Below are 20,099 nucleotides of genomic sequence, written 5' to 3' on the forward strand. Positions count from 1 at the left end.
GACCTGTTAATATTTTAGATATGGTATGGAAAAAAAAAGATCAAATTTTGAAGTTCTTAATTATTACGTATTTTCACATGGATGATAGCACACAAAATATTTCAGCTTGACTGTCTTAGAGAGAATCTGTAACTTAGATCATTAGAAGCTGCACTGAAAGAATAGCAATGAATAAACTATTATAAATAGTATCATGAAGAAAAAATTACAGGTGCTGTACAAAGCAATTAAATTTACTGTATGCAAATTTTAGTATTCACCTTCTTGATGTCACATTCATCTAGGTGATTTTGTATAAACTGAACACTGGCTGTCAAGGCTGCTGAGTTAAATTCATAGGGAATATTCCAACCCAAAGGCCCAAACTTGCGTCGTTCCTTAGGAATACAATGAAAACCAAATATATATTTATGAAACAACATATAATTTTGCATCATTATTAAAGTTCAATAATAATAATAGCAGAGTAAAGAATTGAACTGAAGAAGAAAGCCAGCCTAGGAAAACAGCTATGTGCCTCATACGCATCAGTAAAAAACAAAGTTTACTATTAAGTTACACCATGAGGGATAAGTATTTATAGAAAAAGCAACAGAATCATTTATCGCTACCTTTACTAATCATTGTATCAGTCATAGGTTTGAAATGTCTCATGTCTGTGTGGATGATCAGATTCCTATATTAAGTAATTAATGTAAAGAATTACCAAATCTCTGCATTTTCAGCACTCAACAATTCTGAGTTCTACATTTTTTCATTTTTTTCTACATACATGGTCTACTAATGATAGTTTCAATTTTTCAAGCTCCTGTATTAATGCTCAGTTATCCAAAGGCTTCTAGGTTGCCCCTTTTGTCTTACTGTTTCACTGTATTGTTTTAATATGTTTTTCAAAATTCACGACTATTATAAGGGTGCCACCACTACATTATTCAAATCTATTATTGCATACATATTTGAAAATAAAATTATAACACTTGCAGGAACAGAAAAATAGTTGACTATAAAAGTAAGAGACTATAATCTGCAGCCCTAACAAGTTAAACATCCAACACTATTAGATTTCTCACAACTTTATTTTAACCACCTCAGTTACATCGCTCAATGATTTTTTTCAGAACATAGAATAAACTAATCCAAGAAGTTAAGAATTAAATTGCTGAATAGTGCTGACATTTATTAAATGAATAAACAGTGTAATACTGACATTCTAAAAATAACTAAGTGATAACATATTTATTAGAGTTTAAATTACCAGGTCAACAATGACTGACAGTCTTTGACATCTAGTTAAGAAATATTTAGACTCCTTAGCTACAATATTTAAAAAGAACTGGAACGGAAAAAAAACATTTATCTTTTCAAAATCAGGTATTGTTTATAAGCAGATGAGGCAGCATTAACCAATAATACCCTGCAGAAAGGTATAATGATTTTCTGCGTAATTCTTTGAATTACTTCTTAAGCTATATTTCTCATAGCGATCTTGTCACCAAAGGATATTAGGAATTGGTCAGTTTAAAAGCAGGGAAATGTATATATTGCTTGGTGATTGGAAATCTACAAGTAAATTTTCTGAACAGATGAATAGCTATAATGTTTTTTAAAAGTACTGATGGTCGAATAAACTTAGGTCTTCTAGTTCCACAAGAACAGTATAATCCTGAGGCAGTACACAGAACAACTTTCTCACTGTTTATAAAAAGGTAGAAGGTGGAAAATAATGCAGACTACTGTAACTTAATAGGGACCTCAACAAATCGTCTTTCTCTTTCACCATCTTTGCTACACTGAAAACACGAGCAGCTCAATAGAGCCTAAGGCTTAAATAGCGTTTTAGAACTATTTTGAGATCCTTGCTGAAAAGAAGGTATATTCAGAGAGCTCAAAATGTTGGTATTTATTGTGATCTCAAAACTTACATATCTTTAAAGTACAAAGCATAGATATTGTGCTCACATTGGAATTCATGTAGAAAACACATTGACACAGATAAAAATAAGATAAAAACAAGACACTAAGTGATGGAATTTTATTTAATTTTAGCCATCTAGAAAGTAAACAGCTACTCTAAGGTGGGCATCTGGATTGCCTTTAAAATCAGTGGACAGAAAGAGTGATATATATCCAGAAAATGATTCACTCTTTTATAGAGAGACAGCTAAGACAGAAAAGATTATTTTCTTTTTCAAGGTGCTTGTCTATTTCTATTGACTACAGAGAGAGCTTCTTCCCTTACACTGAATAACTAACTTTTGGACAGCTAAAATTAGATGAGAAAAATCCTCATTCTAAATGCCCATAGTATGAAAATTGTGTAAAGTTTATAAAACAATTAAGAGAATAAAGAACCTTGAAATACAGATTATAGAAATTAAAGCTTCAGCCCTGCAACATGATGCTACAATAAATATCAGAATGTGTATTGTCAGGAACCTCTGTAAAAGTGCCTCCATATATTATAACACTATTTGCAAATCTTGTAAGAAATACCTGAATAGTAGAATGCAGGAAAGCTACAGTGTAAAGCAAAGGTTTCCACATAGGCATATTGCTAACTTCTAACAGATCCTGATTAATTCCAGAAAATGTTCTTTTCAAACTGGCTCGTACACCTTGGGGAGGTTCATTTGTGAACTTTATAGCAATCTGTCATGCGAAAAAGATAAAGGAGTTGGATTTGTTTACTGAACAAAACCAGCAACATACAAAAATGTCACAACTATTAGTTATAAATAAAATGTAAATAGTTGAAGCATTGTAGATAAAAGGTTGATATGTAGTTTTACTATAAACTGCATAAAAGGAGTATATATTAGATTAGGCCACAAAACTCTGTAATATACATTACTTTAAGATTTTGAACATAGACCTTCAGTTTATGTTGGTCAGAACCATCACTGACACTCGTCCATGGATCTAAGAATTTTCATCAACAACCTGGAAGCAATTGCCATGCTTTTCAGAAGGCATCATGTGGTTCTCTATCCCTAATTCAATGACTGAGTGATAGAAGAGAACTATCCAGAGTAGATTACAAGAACTCTGTTGTATTTCTGGCCCCAGGACTTCACAGTAAATACAAAGACATCTCACCTCACCTCAGATCAGATCTTTGTGTTCACAGTGGCTACTCTGTGGCTATGTGTGCAGCAGTAAATTAGATTCACCTGAGAATGTTCCTGGGCACTCTGGTCAGCAGGCATGGAATCCACATTTGTGGTAGTAAACTGCCACAGCCCCTTAGAATACAGCCCCTTAGTTTCATGCGAACTGCCTAATGGGAATAGTTTCTACAAAATTTTAGTTGTCAAACCGTGCCTGCAAATTATTTGAAAGAGTGCTAGTTAGCACAGGTTTTCACGTCAGAGAATATTGTAACTAACTTATCCTTATGGACTATTGCACTCCAATGCTGGGTAATGTTCATGGGCACACTTGAATCGATTAGTTCAGACACAGCCTGGCCTTACCAGAATCTGTATTCTTCAGACACTTTCAAATGCTGGAGGAACCCAAATAAAAAAGTATTTTTTGGCTCCAACAGTTAAGTACATGGCTGGCTGGCTTGGGTAACATGGCAGCATGCATTGAAAGCATAGTAAATGCCAGGCTGCCCACAGGCTGAATGCAAGCATGGCTCTGAAGTGTTTCTACTTCTGAGAGACACTTAATGGAAGACACTGGTGAATATGTACTTCACCTGGCAGTTTTACTATCTCCATATTTGTGGTAAAGAACTTCAGTTATTTTTAAGGAATGACTTTTCAACTTCAGTCTCACAAACGTATTTCTTGGCTGCAGAGCACAGAAAAGCTGTCTCAGAGATGAGCTCCAGCCTTCTGCAAGGACCTAGCTGCATATGAACACACTAGAACATTGGACTGAATGGGAAAAATTGCTAACCAGTCTTTCCACATTTCAGAGGATATCTTGTTCAGTTTTTGATGAATGTTCTGTATAAAAACCCCAAATTATTCTCTCCTTTCTTCTGAGAAAGCTGACATTTGGTTTGTCAGTTATGCATTTTCTGGAATCTCTGAATATGTTAATATTTTAACAGGTAATGTGACACTATAGGCTGGGAAATCACATGTGAAACATTTGAGATAAATGCAGTGAAGATTCTTCTAGCAACCCTCTCAGTTTTCTATTCTCACTTTTAGCAAACTGTATGTTTATATACCCTACTATTCATAAACCTCCTGAAAATGCAGGATGATTTCATTTTCTGTTGAGAGAATACAAGAGAATGTAGGTCCATACTATTAGCTTTCTATACACAGTCTTTTTCCATGGTGACATACATTTCGTACTGAAGGTTGTCTCCTAGTGTGCTGGTTTTGGCTGGGGTAGAGTTAATTTTCTTCACAGTAGCTAGTGGGGGGCTGTGTTTTGGATTTGTGCTGAAAACAGTGTTGATAACAGAAGGATGTTTTTGTTACTGCTGAGCAGCGCTTGCACAGAGTCAAGGCCTTTTCTGCTTCTCACCACACCCCACCAGCGAGTAGGCTGGGGGTACACGAGAAGTCGGGAGGGGATACAGGCGGGACAGCTGACCCCAACTGACCAGAGGGATATTCCATACCGTGTGACGTCATGCTCAGCATGTAAAGCTGGGGGAAGAAGAACGAAAGGGGGGGACGTTCAGCGTGATGGCGTTTGTCTTCCCAAGTAACCGTTACGCGTGACGGAGCCCTGCTTTCCTGGAGATGGCTGAGCACCTGCCTGCTGATGGGAAGTGGTGAATGAATTCCTTGTTTTGCTTTGCTTGTGTGCGCGGCTTTTGCTTTACCTATTAAACTGTTCTTATCTCAACCCACGAGTTTTCTCACTTTTACTCTTCTGATTCTCTCCCCCATCCCACCGGGGGGGAGTGAACGAGCGGCTGTGTGGTGCTTAGTTGCCAGCTGGAGTTAAACTACGACACCTAGATTCATTCGAGAAAGGAACCCTTTCCCCCATTCACTTCCTAGATATCAGGTATGTTATCTATTTTTATTTAGAGAGAATGAGAACCACTAAGGAGACTCCCACTGCTTTTAAGAGGAAAGGGGTCTATGAACACAGAAGTGTCAACACACAGCTATTACACTAGATATCAACTAGCATTGTGACCCGCTGTGAGAGTGCTAGGAACCATCGTAAGTGACTTAAATGCACTTCAGAAGAGTTTAGGCAATTTTCCTGGTACTGATGAAAAATGTCTCCTTGAGAGCTATGGAACAATCATTTATAGTTTATCCAAAGAAAAACAGGTAACGTCTTGATAGATTATGTTCTTTGACATGTGCTGTCCATGCTGTCCCCTTTATCCTTTATTTCAGATAAGGAAATCTGGAAGAGTCTAAGTACAGTTGTGGGCATTACTCTGTTCACAAAGGCATCTGGCTGGGCAAAAACGGATACAGGTAAAGCCTGATAGTTTTGATTCAAGTGTTTCTGTGTACAGAATTAGTGTGAATTCACACATACATAATGCATCTTTGAGAACTTCCAGTTACTGGTAAGTAACCTTCCTGTTTAAAGTGATATTTGCAGTGTAAGCTAAGTTCATTTTTTCTTAGGCTTTGGGGTTTTTTTCCCCCCATTTATTTCATTTCCATTTACACATGTAACCTGAATAATTTTTATGGCACGAGGTACCTGAATTAAATATTTGAACAAACCTGTAGCAGCGTAATTGGGAATTTAGGATGTGGTTCAGTAGTTATCCAAACTCGAAACGTCTCATCCTGTATCTCGGCAGTAAGAAGTGTCTCCAGTAGTTCATCCATAAAATCCAGTCCAAGATGACAATTCTGAAGTAACACCCAGCCTCCCTAAAGAAGAATATTGACTATTACCATATAAAATTTAGAACAAGTTATTCATAATGCTAAAACCAACTGTCTATATTAGAATCAAATTTGGTTTTGCATGTTTGGTTTTTTGGTTTTTTGTTTGTTTGGGTTTGTTGTTGTTGTTACTTGTACATTGCTTTCTACAAAAATGTAAGCTATGAAAGTTCTGGTTAAGAGTACTGTGACACTTAGTAGGTAAAAAGTTAATCTTCTTATGCAGTTGCTTTGGGGGGGAGGAAGATCAGATCATTTTTAAGTGATCTGAAAAAAATTATTTCCTCTTAACTAATTAGTTGGACTGCTTTAATGTCTGGTTACATAAACCCACTTTTCTGACTGCATGCAGTTTTCTAGAAGAAAACATTGAAATGTCTTGTGTGCGCACACTGAGAACAAGCAGCAGGTTTTACTTTACATGTGATTAAACAAATCCATGTCCCTACTGAGAAGGGTTCATCCTGGCAGGAATTTTCCCTTCAAATTCATCTGTATTGGTAGACATCTATTTTCACTTTGCCCAGGTGTTCAGAGTAAAGGAAGATGAGCTATTATGTCCCTTTTTAATTAGTATTGTGTGCACGCTTACATAATTTAATCTTTAAAATATTCAGCATTCATGAGTAGGAATCCTTTTTTACAAACAGTTTTAGTTGCAAAACTTCGAATTAAAAGGTATGGTGTTTTTTTTTTGACTTGGTCTGTTCCTGAATATTTATTATCATTTGATTTTGTATTGGCACAGTTAAAGCAAATAGGAAAAGTTAGTGCAAAAGTTATTTCCACATCCTATTGTTCACAATGAAAATAATATCACCAGAGCCAATATTCTAAGTAAAGTATCAGTGCTACCTAGTGGCAAAAAGAAGTAATTCCTGTCCTCTCCCACCAAAACACCAGTGATAAGCAATCCTGCCATCAGATCCAAAAGAATGTGAGTGGAAAAGTAACAGCTGAAATCTAAGGAATACATCTTTTTTTAAACTTATTTGTTAATAACATAATCTAAAGTAGGTGTTAAGAGGTGGTAACAAGACTCTCAAACTTTTCAACTGCAATTAGTTTATCTGCAATAAATGCATATGTATGAAATTCAACCTTTGCATATTAATTTTGATCTTATTCAGCTCTCAAGTTGCATGGAAGCTCTGTTTTGATTATCATCTCTCTGCACTTCTGCTCATGAATGTAAATTCAATCAGCTTTTGTAGCATCACTTTAGAAGCCTGATAAATCAGAAGCCTGATATTAAAATGGAGCATTATTTAATCAGTTCTAAACAGTGATGTGTGGATTTCATTACAGCTTGTAATTTCATTTTGGCAATTTTGTTTTAGTTCATTTAAAAAGAAATAAATAACATTTGGTGACAAAATGTAATTGAAATATTTATGGTCAACTGATGGATATTAAAAAAAAAAGATTAAATGAAGGGGTTTTTTTTCCTTCTTTTATGGGGAACCATTTTTTTGAGGAAGATCTTTAATCAATTTGTCACATTTCCAAATGAATCAGGCTCAGTTTTTTAAAATTATCTATCTGTAACACAGCACAGCAGTTTTAATCATATTATGTACTCTTGGCCAGAGGTAGGAAAAACACACAGATATTTGTCTTCATATTCCCTAATTCTGTTTTGTTCTTGCAAATCTGATGTTCACATATGCCTCCCTCTACAAAATGTGTACACCACCAGGGCATTTAGTTCAGAAATTGTTACTAGTAGCTCTACTGGAGTGCTGTTTTGAGTATCCTTGTGGTTTTAATTGAGGGAAAAGGAAGGCAGGGATGCCCCAGTTCTCACCATTCCAATGAACTGGAAGTTCATGAGGACCATTCTAGACATATGAACACAAAGAAGTACAAGAGATGTATGTGTGCACTTGCACATCATAAAAAATGCCATCTGCTATAAAGAGATTTATTTTTTCTGTTTTTCCAAAGTGGTGTACATCTATATTCCAGTACTGGTGCCACAACATTTGGTAGGACTTGAGGGGTTACTGGGATACAATATAGAGAACTTCCATAACCAAGGCTGCATTAGCTAGAGAACCTTGGATTATATAGTAATGTCTAGCAAATGTGCAGTAAAGGCCATATACAAGTATTATATTTGTCTATAATAGAGAAACACAAATGAAGCAGACTGTACTATGGTCAAATGAATAAATATAATTTGGCAAGATATTTTATTTTCACCTCAAATGAAAATATCTCACAGATAGCAGGCAATACAATTGGAATTCCCTGAACTGATACTGCCTGACCTTTTCTTTTTTCTGCATGAAAGACAGGAAGTCCTGGAAAGGCTCTGGAGCACTTCAGTCTATCAGATTAAGAGGACACGACTTAGCAGAAGTCTAAAGAAAGAAGCATTTCCTTATCTCATTGGAGAATAAAGTGACAAAAGAACTGTTTAGTTCAGATGGACATCTGAAATAATCTTGATAATGAATCTGCAACAGTCTCAAAAGTACATTTCTTCTTGCAGAGTGTTCTGTGTTGTGATCTCATTTTTACCGTTTGTCCTTCCAGAACTCTCATGCGTGAGGACAGGGACCCAGGGAATCTCATGGGTGTCATATACTGTGAGGAGTTAAGTTTTAAATCTCATAATGAATCCATCTTTAACTTTTTATCTAACTTTTGATGGATACTCCTACTGTAGGTATGAAAGCATACACTGGTTAACAAATAGGTAATACAGTACCAATCAAACCTTTTACTGAACACAAGTCAGTTCAGGTTTCTTTAGGTGAATATTACAAGCAGTGCTGTACTCCTGGTTCAGTAAGGACTGTCAGTTATGGTCAGATGAAAAATACGTTTCATTTATCAATATAGTTCTTCCAGTCTTCTACTCTCTATTAGTAGAGATATTCTAGTCCTTCAGAATACTGGAATAAGACTAATTCCCCATATTTTGAGTTTACAGGCAACTCTGGCTGTATGTCTTCATTTGCAACACTGTCCACAACTCTTTGAAGTGTCCAGCTGACCAGACTGTGCTACCTTTACACTGTAACTTTTATATTGTATTTGAGGTGTCAATTACCATCTTTCTGGAGCTGCTGCTTAGACTTCTCATGTTTTTACTGTTTGAGAATATCATCTGCCATAACAAAATACACTACAATATTTAAGAGAAAAATTCTTAAATATTGTTTGGAAATTCTTAGACATCCTGGGACTCAAAGCCAAAAGGATTGGCAATTAAAGAAACAAAGAACCAAAAACAATCGCCAGTGAGCAAGAGGCCCTCTCACTAGCACAGATGTGAGGAAAATGTGAGGCAGTATTAGGAGCCAGCACATCCTTCTACATCTACAGCTTTAAGCTATGTGTGCACTCACCATTTTATCCAGTAGAAACTATGCAACTTCTAGGTAGCTCTCATAGGGGAGGGTGGGGGAAAAAAAAAAGAATTCCACTAAAGAGGTGGTATCTGCAAGTCCTGCAGGATAGAAACAGGACAGGATGTCCTTTTGCCTTTGGATAACAGCATAATGATAAGAAGGTTATATGCTACCTTTGAAAAGCTGCTCAGTATTACTGCTAGCAGAAGTATTGACTTGGACTCCACTGGCACATGCATATCCCACAGTGGAATGTTTTTAGGCTCAGGCACTCAGGGAGACCTTTCTACCCTGAGATATGCCTGATAGTAAGGTGAAAATGCAAAATATTAAAGATTGCATGCAAAAGAAGTGTAAAAGAATGCTAAAACAGGCAATCAACTTATATTGCAGTGTTTTTTTCCCACCTGTTGCATAGACATCTGTATGAATTTGCGTGCATGAACTTCTTGTCCTTGACCCATCGAGATGGTCCTACATTCTACAATATATTTGACAATATATGATTAATGAACTTACATTCTTCAGAAAAAGTAAGAATTCAAATTCAGTCCAAAAAAAGTGATATAAATACAGCACAATTAAGTACATTTTTATACAAAAATATATACTTATGAAAGTAGAATCTCTTCACTATCATATTATGCTACTATGTATAAATTTTCTAAACACTGAAAATTTGTAAAATAACATTAAAATAAACATCCACAATATTTACAGTGTTAGTAGAAGTGAAAGACTGTGACTAATGTTGTTATTGTCAATGGGAATTTGTGCCAAATTTTAATGAAGTAAGCCACAGTATTTGAAATACGAACCCAGATTTTTCTTTAAGTGTAGGTAATGAAGCCACATAAAAGCACATATAATTGTAAAACTGCATTTGTGAACATATTAATGTGACTAATATAATGAATATATGTATCTACTTCCAACTCAGTTTGTATGCACAATTTTTCAAAATTTCCATATAATGTAGCCATAAAGTCCAGAATATACAAAAGCAGATCTTGTGGGTATTTTTTGTTACAAACTAATCTTGTAAGCAGATTGCTGATTTTTACGTTACCTGCAGTTAAGAGTTAAAACAAGAAAAGAGTATTGTCACCATGCCAGAATTAAAACAAACAAACAAACAAAAAAACATTGTCTTATAGTTAGGAATTAAAAAAATATCACTGGGAAGGATGATAATTTAAAAAAAAAGAACTGAAAACATTACTGTCCAACTGCATACAGAATGATCCTCAGCATGCCATCTTTTATCTAAAATATTATTTTATCTCTAAGATGATGGTTCAGAAATAGTCAATAGTGCAACAGAATTTAAGAAATACTTTTCAGAAAAAAATATCTCTGAAATTACTTACATTACCCTTCTGTATCTTAACACATGACAATGAATAATTACTTCATACCTAATTTAAGCTTCCTAGCCAAGGAATCAATCTGAATAGTTGGGTCAGATCCCATAGACAAGAAACAGATGAGAGGTGTTTGTGTGTCACTTTCCTCCCAAGTTTTTTCTAAATTCAAAATGACTGGTTCTGTATATTTCTCATCCAAGGAATTTGCAATATATTTCCTGGCTTGGGAAAGCGTTCGGTCTGGACACCAAGACCTAGAAATAAAAATATATACCAAGATATAAATTCAATGCCTCTTCCTGTTGCAAAGACCAGATTTAAATTAGAAATTCTATTTTTATCAAATAGAGATTTTTGCTTCATAATATGCATATATATATACACACTTTCATATATATGTTTTTAGGTTTGTCTTTACAGATATAATAATAGACAGTGCTAGGAGTCTTCCCTCTACGTATGACTGTTCAATATTTTCAGTTGCTTACAATTTTGCCTTAAGTAAACTATTTGCAGTGGAATTTTCTGTTCTGGGTACCTCTATCAGGTTGGGACATTCTTCATTTTAAACGGAGCTTTTGTATCTGAGGACCCAAGGAGGGAAATGTAAGATTGTTTTTGTGCTTTAGTAAAATTCTGCAGATGTTTCATTGGGTCTGTTAGTCTTTTAGGGTACAGACTCAAATCTTTTGCACTGCACTGCATTTGTGTTGGGGATAAGTCACTACTTTTCCCAACGGAAAAAAAAAACCCCAAACAACTACTTTTGGATAAAAGATATGACTTTGCAAAGCTTCCATTTATAGGCTTATTATTTAAAGGCTTAGGACTTGGATGCTCTCCCTCCCTCTTCAGGGTGTATAGCATAGAACAATATAGTACTTCTTCCATCAGATTCTGGCCTTTTTTACTGTACAGGTTGAATCCGCTCCAAAGGCAAATCATGGTCTAGTAATTAATGTTGTTGGTTTTTTGTAGTGTCTCTGATTTATTTATTGTAGCTCTTGGAAAGTATACAATGAACGTAGGAAGATATGATCTCATGCATAAGGCAGCTGAATGCTGCTTTGGGGAACTTCATTCTATCCCAAGTCCTGCCACAGAGATCTTAGCTGATGCAATAAAATAATTTATAGCACACTTTTCACATGGGCCTTTTGAATACCTGTTTTGCATTTTCATAAATCTCTTTTTTTTAAAATTACTTATTTAAAGTTATTTAAAATAGTTCATTTTAAAAGAAATGAAAAAAAAATTGAAAACTATCTGAATTATTCTACTTTTTCTGTGGCTTTTTGGAGGAGGCTGCAATGTGGTTCCCAGTTTCCATTTGTCATGACATAAAAGCAAAGCTATAAAAAATATTTTCTAGAAATAACTTTTTTAGACTCATCAGAGGATAGCTCCGAAGTGCGTGAATTAAATCATATTTCATGTGAGTGAATTAAATAATATTTCATGTCACCCAGAAATTAAAAAAAATTACGCTATTATGATAATAGCATACTGATAGACTGAGACACGTGATGCAACCATGTATGTATTTCCCAATTTTCTGAAGAGGCTCACCTGATGAGTAAAAGCTTGCGAAAGGTATCAAGTGAATCATTATATCCATCAGGTATAATTTCTTCCTCGGGAGCATCTTTATCAAACCAACTTTTCCATCCCTTTTCATTATGGGCTATCTAAATTTATTACATTAACGCACATATAAATATATTTCAGCTGTAGCAAAATCCCCTTGTAAATGTATATTTTAATGAGAGTCTATTATTATATTAGGATATATTACAAGTAACATTAAAAGTCTGTAACATTTAAGACATATGCCATCTGAATTGCTATAATAGAAATTTTAGTATTAAGATGCAGGCTCTTAAGCTAATCAGTTATCCATGGATTCCCCTCCCAAACACATGCAGCTAATTAAGAAAAATCAATAATTAGCAGAAGGATTCTACACTGCAAGAGACACATACTGGGATTAATTTATTCCTTCTGATCACAAAGTACTAACAGGAACAGAAAATCTGTCCCAGTACAGTCCAGCCAGCCAAAGAATTACAAATTAAAAATAACAGACTCTAGTAAGCTTTTGACTTGAGAACGAGTAAATCTGACCACAAATATGATCATTATTTAGGCACCTCTTAGAACCTATGACCTAATAGGACAAGGGATACTGCTGGACAGAACACAGTGAAAATTGCTATGCAGTTGAGCTTTTAATGCAGTGACTGAGAAGAGTCAGCTACCGCAATATTCTCAGATCACTGGAAAGAGAACAAGGAACACACTGATACCATCTGTTCTGAAATACAGTTCTATATGCCTATTATAAGCCCAGGAGCTCTGTCCAGCTGACTGCCTTGGTTTCAAATAGTAGTTTCAGAACAACCTACATCAAGCATGGACTGGGAGAGGAGTGAGAAACGAACATACAGGGTCCTCTTCCAACCACGTATTTCCTATAATGAAACTAATTCAGAGAGATTCATAAACACCAAATGTCCCTTTCTGAACTATAAACCAAGTCTGAGAAAAAAAATTACTTTATTAACAAATAGCTCAGTTCTACATTAACTGACATCAACCTGAGCACATGCTAGGAGAGAGTATTCAGAGGAGGTACCTTCTCAAAGCTAGGCCACGGCCAGAGATAGGTTACTGAGCTAAAGGGACGTTAGTTGACTCAGTAAAATCATTAAGCTTTCATTACATATTTCTTTTTACCATCTCTTAGTCAATCACAGCTGGAAATAGGAACAGTATGAAAAGGAACAGGGCCATCTAAAAGAGGAATATGGCTTTATTAAATTAAGTTAGGCATCTCGGACTGGAGGACTTAATTTTTAGAGAAGAAAAAAATTTGTAACTGGCAAGAAAAAAAGAAAATCACAGGCAACCTCTTGAGAACTGGGCATACCATTTTCAAGCAATTTTTTCTTACTTTAAATCATTTTCTGTTTGTATCTAAATGAATAATGATACAGTTGTATTTAATATGATGAGCCAAATAGAACAGCACATCTAATGGATGCAAATACGTATTAAAAAGATGTTATCTCCATATTTGCATTTTTTTTTATATCCTAGTTGGCACCCTCCCAGATTCCATCTCTATCTATTAATAAAATCACCTGTCACTTTTCAACTTGTAAATATATGGCAATTTTAAGTTAGTGCCAAAAGATTAGTTAAAAAAGAGGCCTTTTGGGGTAACATGGTTGCCTAAGTATTTTGGAGTCTAAAATTTTGTTTGCACCAATTCTAGAAAAGTCCTATAACAGAACCATTACAATCTACAAATTAAAAGGAAAATACATAATTCATAACCCCATGGCTAAATTTAAATAATGTTAGCAAGTGTGCAGTGGCGTGCATTTTGGGTTCTGGTGCCCTAACAACCCAGAGTGAAGGCCTAACTAGAATTCCTCCAACTTTCTCCTAACTCAATATCCTGTTTTGATACCTCCAGAAACCAAAACCTGGAGGAAATGGGCCAGTATGTATCCAGATCTTGCCTTGATACAGAGTTGGGAAAAAGCCAGGACCCACTTCCAGGTACACCATTTAGATAAAATTTCTGCTACCCTTCAGGGCACTAAATGCCTTCACAAAATGGACTTGGCTGACCAATGCTGTAACAGCAAGAACTTAGTGTCCTAGCTATCAGCCTGGTTAACAAGGAGCGCTTAGGAGGTACAGAAAGAGAAATACTTAGGGACTGTTTTAACTGCACTCAAAAAAAGATAAATTTACTAAAGTAAAGCAAATAATTGATAAACATGTCACAAGCTTATGTGCATATTTCTTCATGTATGCCTTAATAAAATAAATAGTATTTTTATAGCTAGCTCATCACATCTGAATAACATGTTAACCTTGGAAATGAGCGTTTAAAAACAAGCAGCAAACAATTTATTTGTAAAAGTCTATCAGACTCAAGACATAAAACATTGTAACTTAAAACCTGACACTCATAGATTAACTTTCTGAGCCTTTTTGATACCTCTACTTTTTTATCCTTGCTCCTTATTTCTGTCTCTCTTTCACTGGCTTCCTTTTTTACTCGATCTTTGCTCTTGTTCTCTTCTCTTTCTACCTCAATGACCATAATACAAAATACAATAAAGCAGATAAAAAAACATAGAGCAAATATATGTACCCCTGTAGAGCAAATAAATATACGCCCATTCATGCTACCTAACTGTTCACTTCTGTGCCTTTATTCTGTATTCTCTCTGGCCTTGTTCTTAACTATGTCTTGTGCATTCTAAATGTAAAATATGGGAGCACAATTATGGTTGGGAAAATGGTTAACATTGAAAAGAAGATGAGTAGATATCACCTGATTCAAAATTTCTGCAAACTGTGGAAGTTTGCTCAATTCCACTAGGTTTAGCCACATCATGTCAAGAATCCAGCGGAAAGGTTTGGGTGGGCAAGCCTGTAGATCCAATGCTGCACCTCCTGTACATAAAAACATTCTGATGAAATACACATGACATTCCAGGTGTCAATATATATTTGACATTTCTTTTTAAATTATGTTTTCTTGCCCATGTAATTTTCACTGGGGTACTAATTGCACTCTTGTGTACTTAACATTTATTTAATAAGTTCATAGGATAATTTAGTCTGGAAGGGACTTCAGGAGGTCTCTAGTCCAACCTGTTCAAAGCAGGGTCAGCTAGGAGATAAAATCAGGTCTTTATTCTGTCTGGTCTTGAAAACCTCTGAGGATGGAGACTGCACAACCTTTCTAGACAATGTGTTCTAATGTTTGTCTGTCCTCATAATGAAAAAAATTCCCCTTACACCCACTCTGAACCTCTCTTTTTTTCAGTTTATTTCTGTTGTCTCCCATCTTCCTACTGTGCACCACTGTGAAGAGCCAGGCTCTGTCTTCTTAATGGCCTTCTCATAGGTGTTGGAAGGCTACTATTGGAGTCTCCCCTAAGCCTGTTTGCCAAGCTGGACAAGCCCAGTTCTCTCAGCTTCTCATCTTAGATCATGTGCTCCATATAGTTTGTTGTTATAAGTTTATACAATGATACTGATTATACTTAAAGTATGGCAAATTATTTAATAATCTCTTTTCCTTTTCATCTGTGCTGATAATACACTAGAGATAATTCTGTATTTATCTGAAAGATAAAAATATTCCTCTGAAGACCTTCCCTTAGACAGTCTATATTTTATCCTACTATTCCAAAAAAGAAAAGAAATTTAAAAGAAAGTCTTATTTTCTCAACTGCAAACTTCTACCTCTTCTCTAATGAAATGCATAGTTATAATATCTAAAGAATGTTACACAGGTTAGCAAAGTAATCTCCTGGGATCATTGGAAAAAAACCCAAACATAACAAGAGAAGAAAGAAACTCTGGACTGATGGAACCAATCAATCCTAGACCAGCCTAACAAGCACAAATCATTTTAAATAGCATAAATAAGCCCAGATAGCCAGTAGATAATACACGTTTCACATCCTCTGATGAAGAGGAAATACAAAGGAACACCTCTGGGATAAGACTGCAATCCAATTTTAAACAGATTAACTTGTAACTTTTTATCATAATTAACATTTAATCATAATTTTCATCTTGTAGCTGCCTCTTCCCCAGCACGCCACAAATTAATTCATGTCACTTCTTGGGAAAATTAGAGGGTGTTGTTCCAGTGGTCTCCAGAACTAGGTCACCAGTATAATGAATTTCACCAACTTGTTACAAACAAACTAAAAAATCACCTTGGAATAATAAATATTATGTTTAAGCACTTATGCGAGCATGTGTGTGTGTGTATACATAGTCTATATATATGAGCTGTAATTATTTCAGTACTTCCAAATTATACATACATGCTTACCAAAAACTACATACAGAAATACATATGTAGTTCCTTTTCAATTAATATATTAATACTTTTACAAACTATGTCTAATTATTCCATAGATTATCGAGAGGTTTTAACACAAAGATCTTTTTTCTTATTCTGCACTCACCTCATTCTCAAATTCTCCATGAATGGGATATAGAGAAAATGAATCATAAAAGCAAGAAGGAAAAGAAGACAAACTTATCGTTGGTGTGAAAAGGTAATTAGAATATTAATTTCTTAAATAAAGCACAAATTTTGTTATTTAAGAAATTATTGGGAAGACATTATATATAGTATTTTTGATGCAGCTAAAGAACTAAGACTTACTTTAAAGTTCTGACACATTATAGGAAAGAGCTTATGGTCCTGCAAACGCTATAATGCAGCAAATTCTTTCTGATTTTCCTGAAGTCTGTTCTGCTTGCATTATAGACTTTACAGGGAAAGATTTGATACTTTGAGATGTTTTCCTGCAGGCTTCCAGGATGCAAGAATTGTATTTATACTATCAGCGATGATTTTCAGGAAACAGCAGCTCTGCTTCTTTTAAAAGAATAAACACGATTCAGAAAGACTAAATATTTTCCTAGCTACCTGAATATCCTTAAGTAGAAACACAAGAATCACCTTGCTGACTCTGGACATTAGTACGCCAATAGAAACAATTAACATCAAAAGAAAGTAAAAGTTTCAATGAGTGGACACTAAACAGATCTTCGGGAAGGTTTTGCTTTTGGGGAAATTTTTAAACCTTCATTTTTTGAGGCAGACTTATTCAATGAAGAATGAGAATTACAAAAGTGTAAACAACGTGTTTCTCATTGTAATACTTGATATTCTTGCTATTACTATACATACCTAATCTTTTGATAAATCCTGCTAAGTTCTTATGGTTAGTCATTTGTTATGTTAATGAGTTAAATATGCAAAGCCTGAAAAAGTCTTTCCTTTTATTAGTTTTCATTTTGCCATTCATAGGCATATGTGAAAAGTTTCAGCATCTACAAAAATTTGTGCAATGCTTTCCTCCACCTATGGATACAGTTAGATATAATCAATAAACAGAATTAGATATGATTAGTATTTGATTTGAATGTTTTCATGAGCTACTGAAGGGCCGATTAAAGGGCAAACTCTTGTTCAAGAATGTGAAGTTCCTATGTACAAATCCAAATTATTTCTGTCATGCAAAAATGTAAAGCTACTTCATGTGCTTTTATTACAAAGTTTTCCTACCATTGTGCTTTTTCTCTTTCTCTTTACCTCAGGGATGACAAGCTTCAGCAACCTCACAGAAAGAAAGGGCTGCTTCATGAAATCTGAAGTGCAAATACTGATTTTCCTGCTTTTCCTGTAACTACCCGTTAAAGTTTCCTTCAAGCATCCTTTTATGTCTTTGGCATTAGGATATATAGTTTGAAATAACTGACTGGGATCCATGTATGTATCCCAGAACTTCCTCCTAGTCTCTGCAAACTGAAATAATGGAAATCAAAGAGAGGATAACAAAAAGTGTTTACACAAATCTGTAATCCGTTATTAGCATTATTATTACAAAATGATACCCTGTTCCAGAATCACATCTTTTGCAAATTTAATACAATAGGCAACAGGAATATTTTTGCAAATTATTGAATTCTGTGAGAGAATCACAATCACTTTAGCCAAAAAGATTTTTCTTAATTTTAAGGCGTAATCATTAATTGTCCACAAAATAGCATACTTGGCAATATTTCTGGCTTTTATTTAAGTCAACAAAGCCAAAGATGCTTTGCAATTCCTCTGTAACATGCTCTCTAATATTTATGGAGCTTCTTAGTAAAATATATTTTCTGCTAGAGAAGGTGATATTTTTCACTTGCACCAGTCCCCCACTTTCTACTGGTAAAGGACACAGCCTACCTAAGTGTCAAGATACCTACAAAATTGTCAATGAACTCCTTAGATTTTCTCATATCTTTTGGATTTTGTTTCTTTCTACAGTTTTAATAAAAATTCTATGCCACCATCATGGGAGTCTATTTTCCTATAATTTGGGGACCTGCTTTCTCTGTTTTGCTGACTTAAGGTTACCTTCAAGCTATAGCATTAAAATACATAGGAAGGGGCTAGGTTTTGCCTTTAATGGAATACAGTAAATAGAATGAAATTCAATTTATGTACTTTAGCAGAAGGAAAGATTTAGAGTTAATAATCTCCTGAGACTAGCTGAATAATGAGTTCTAGAGACTTTTTCATTTCAAATAGCAATGCTTATTTCACTGAGACATCCCCTGATAATATGGCTGATGATAAGCCATGAAAGCTCTCCTGGAAAAGAAATGGAAAGAAGATGAAGAGAGATTTATTTTTCAAATAAATCCTTTCTTCAGCTGCCCGATGATGTTTGGTAACATGGCATTTATTTTGCAACAAGAATTGCTCATCCAAGGAGGAAAATTGAACAATTCATTCATTGCAGAAGATACTTAAGAGTCCAGGACAATTTGGCTAGGCAACTGTCCACTTCCCAATTTGATTTAATATCATGTGAATAATTATAGAAAATCTATTGTTACTTTGGTGTCATTTTATACACCAGAAGAATTTCTCCGTGTCATTTTATACACCAGAAAAATTTCTCACTATCAAATCAACTGTGGTAAAGCTAGGCAGGAAATTGCAATCATGTGTTCTAGACAAAAATTGCTAAAAGTTCTCCTGTATTTTATCACAGATTCTCATCAGTTAAAAAAGGGTAAGTGACCACTTTCTGCTTCAGATGCCCAAGGTATATTTTCCTCTGGCAAAACAAGAATCCATGAGCTGAGAAGCCAAGAAATATGGTTCCTTGTCTAATGCTTTACTAAAGCAGACAGCTCATTTGGAAAGTATTTCCAAGCATGCCCTGCCTGACATCAGTGGTAAATTGGTAGCTGGATACCATTCTCAAAGGATAAACCATTACAACAAACTGGAAAGCAAAACAGAAAGTTAATTTAATCTTGTTTCCTATCCATTTTATTAATTAAAGGCAGATAATGATCTTCAAATCTAGGTTCACTACTTTGACATTAGACCTTTGCAAGATTCATCTGAACACTGTAAAATTCAAACAGTTTTTATATGGACCTCCGCATAAGCAATCCTGATCACATTTTTCAGCAGAGGCACAAATTCACAGAGTTCAGAAGAGGCAGACCTGGCCAGTTGGGCCACAGAAACACATTATGTTCTCTAAAAGTCAGTGTTAGCTGGTTGGCAAAAGTCAGAGAAAGCTCAAGCTGAAACTGAGAAAAGACTGTTTGTAGCACCTCTTGGACTTTATGTGGAGTTGTTCTGGCAACTTAGAAGACAGCTTTATTCAGCTCCATGAAAGCAGAGAAGCAAAGGAACAAGAAGTCACCTAATTTATAAAAATAAGGATACAAATATAATACAAAAATATACAATTATTAAACCAATTGATGGAGAGAAGCAGAACTATCATCTTGATCTCAGGATAGAACACAGCCTGGGTAAATGGCGGAGGTAGAACCGTGATGGGGAACTGCATCCAACTTCACTGGACCACAGCAGGGATAAGGACAGAGGCAGCTCCCACAGAACTGCATGGTAGAAACCATGCAGCCAAAAAAATCATACACTGAAATAGTATAAAAGTTTA

General features: G+C 35.1%; 1 protein-coding gene across 1 annotated transcript in view; it reads right to left on the bottom strand.

The window, feature by feature from the left end:
• The window catches only part of DNAH8 (dynein axonemal heavy chain 8), a 148,548-nt gene that overhangs the window by 11,484 nt on the left and 116,965 nt on the right, over positions 1–20,099 (bottom strand). The window contains 7 exon segments of the mRNA XM_009283806.1: positions 261–377; positions 2,494–2,649; positions 5,670–5,822; positions 9,607–9,680; positions 10,618–10,820; positions 12,136–12,254; positions 14,921–15,042. Coding sequence (XP_009282081.1) covers positions 261–377; positions 2,494–2,649; positions 5,670–5,822; positions 9,607–9,680; positions 10,618–10,820; positions 12,136–12,254; positions 14,921–15,042 — 944 coding nt within the window.

Source organism: Aptenodytes forsteri, unplaced genomic scaffold (assembly GCF_000699145.1).
Source record: "Aptenodytes forsteri isolate BGI_AS27 unplaced genomic scaffold, ASM69914v1 Scaffold309, whole genome shotgun sequence".
In the NCBI taxonomy this organism is placed as follows: domain Eukaryota; kingdom Metazoa; phylum Chordata; class Aves; order Sphenisciformes; family Spheniscidae; genus Aptenodytes; species Aptenodytes forsteri.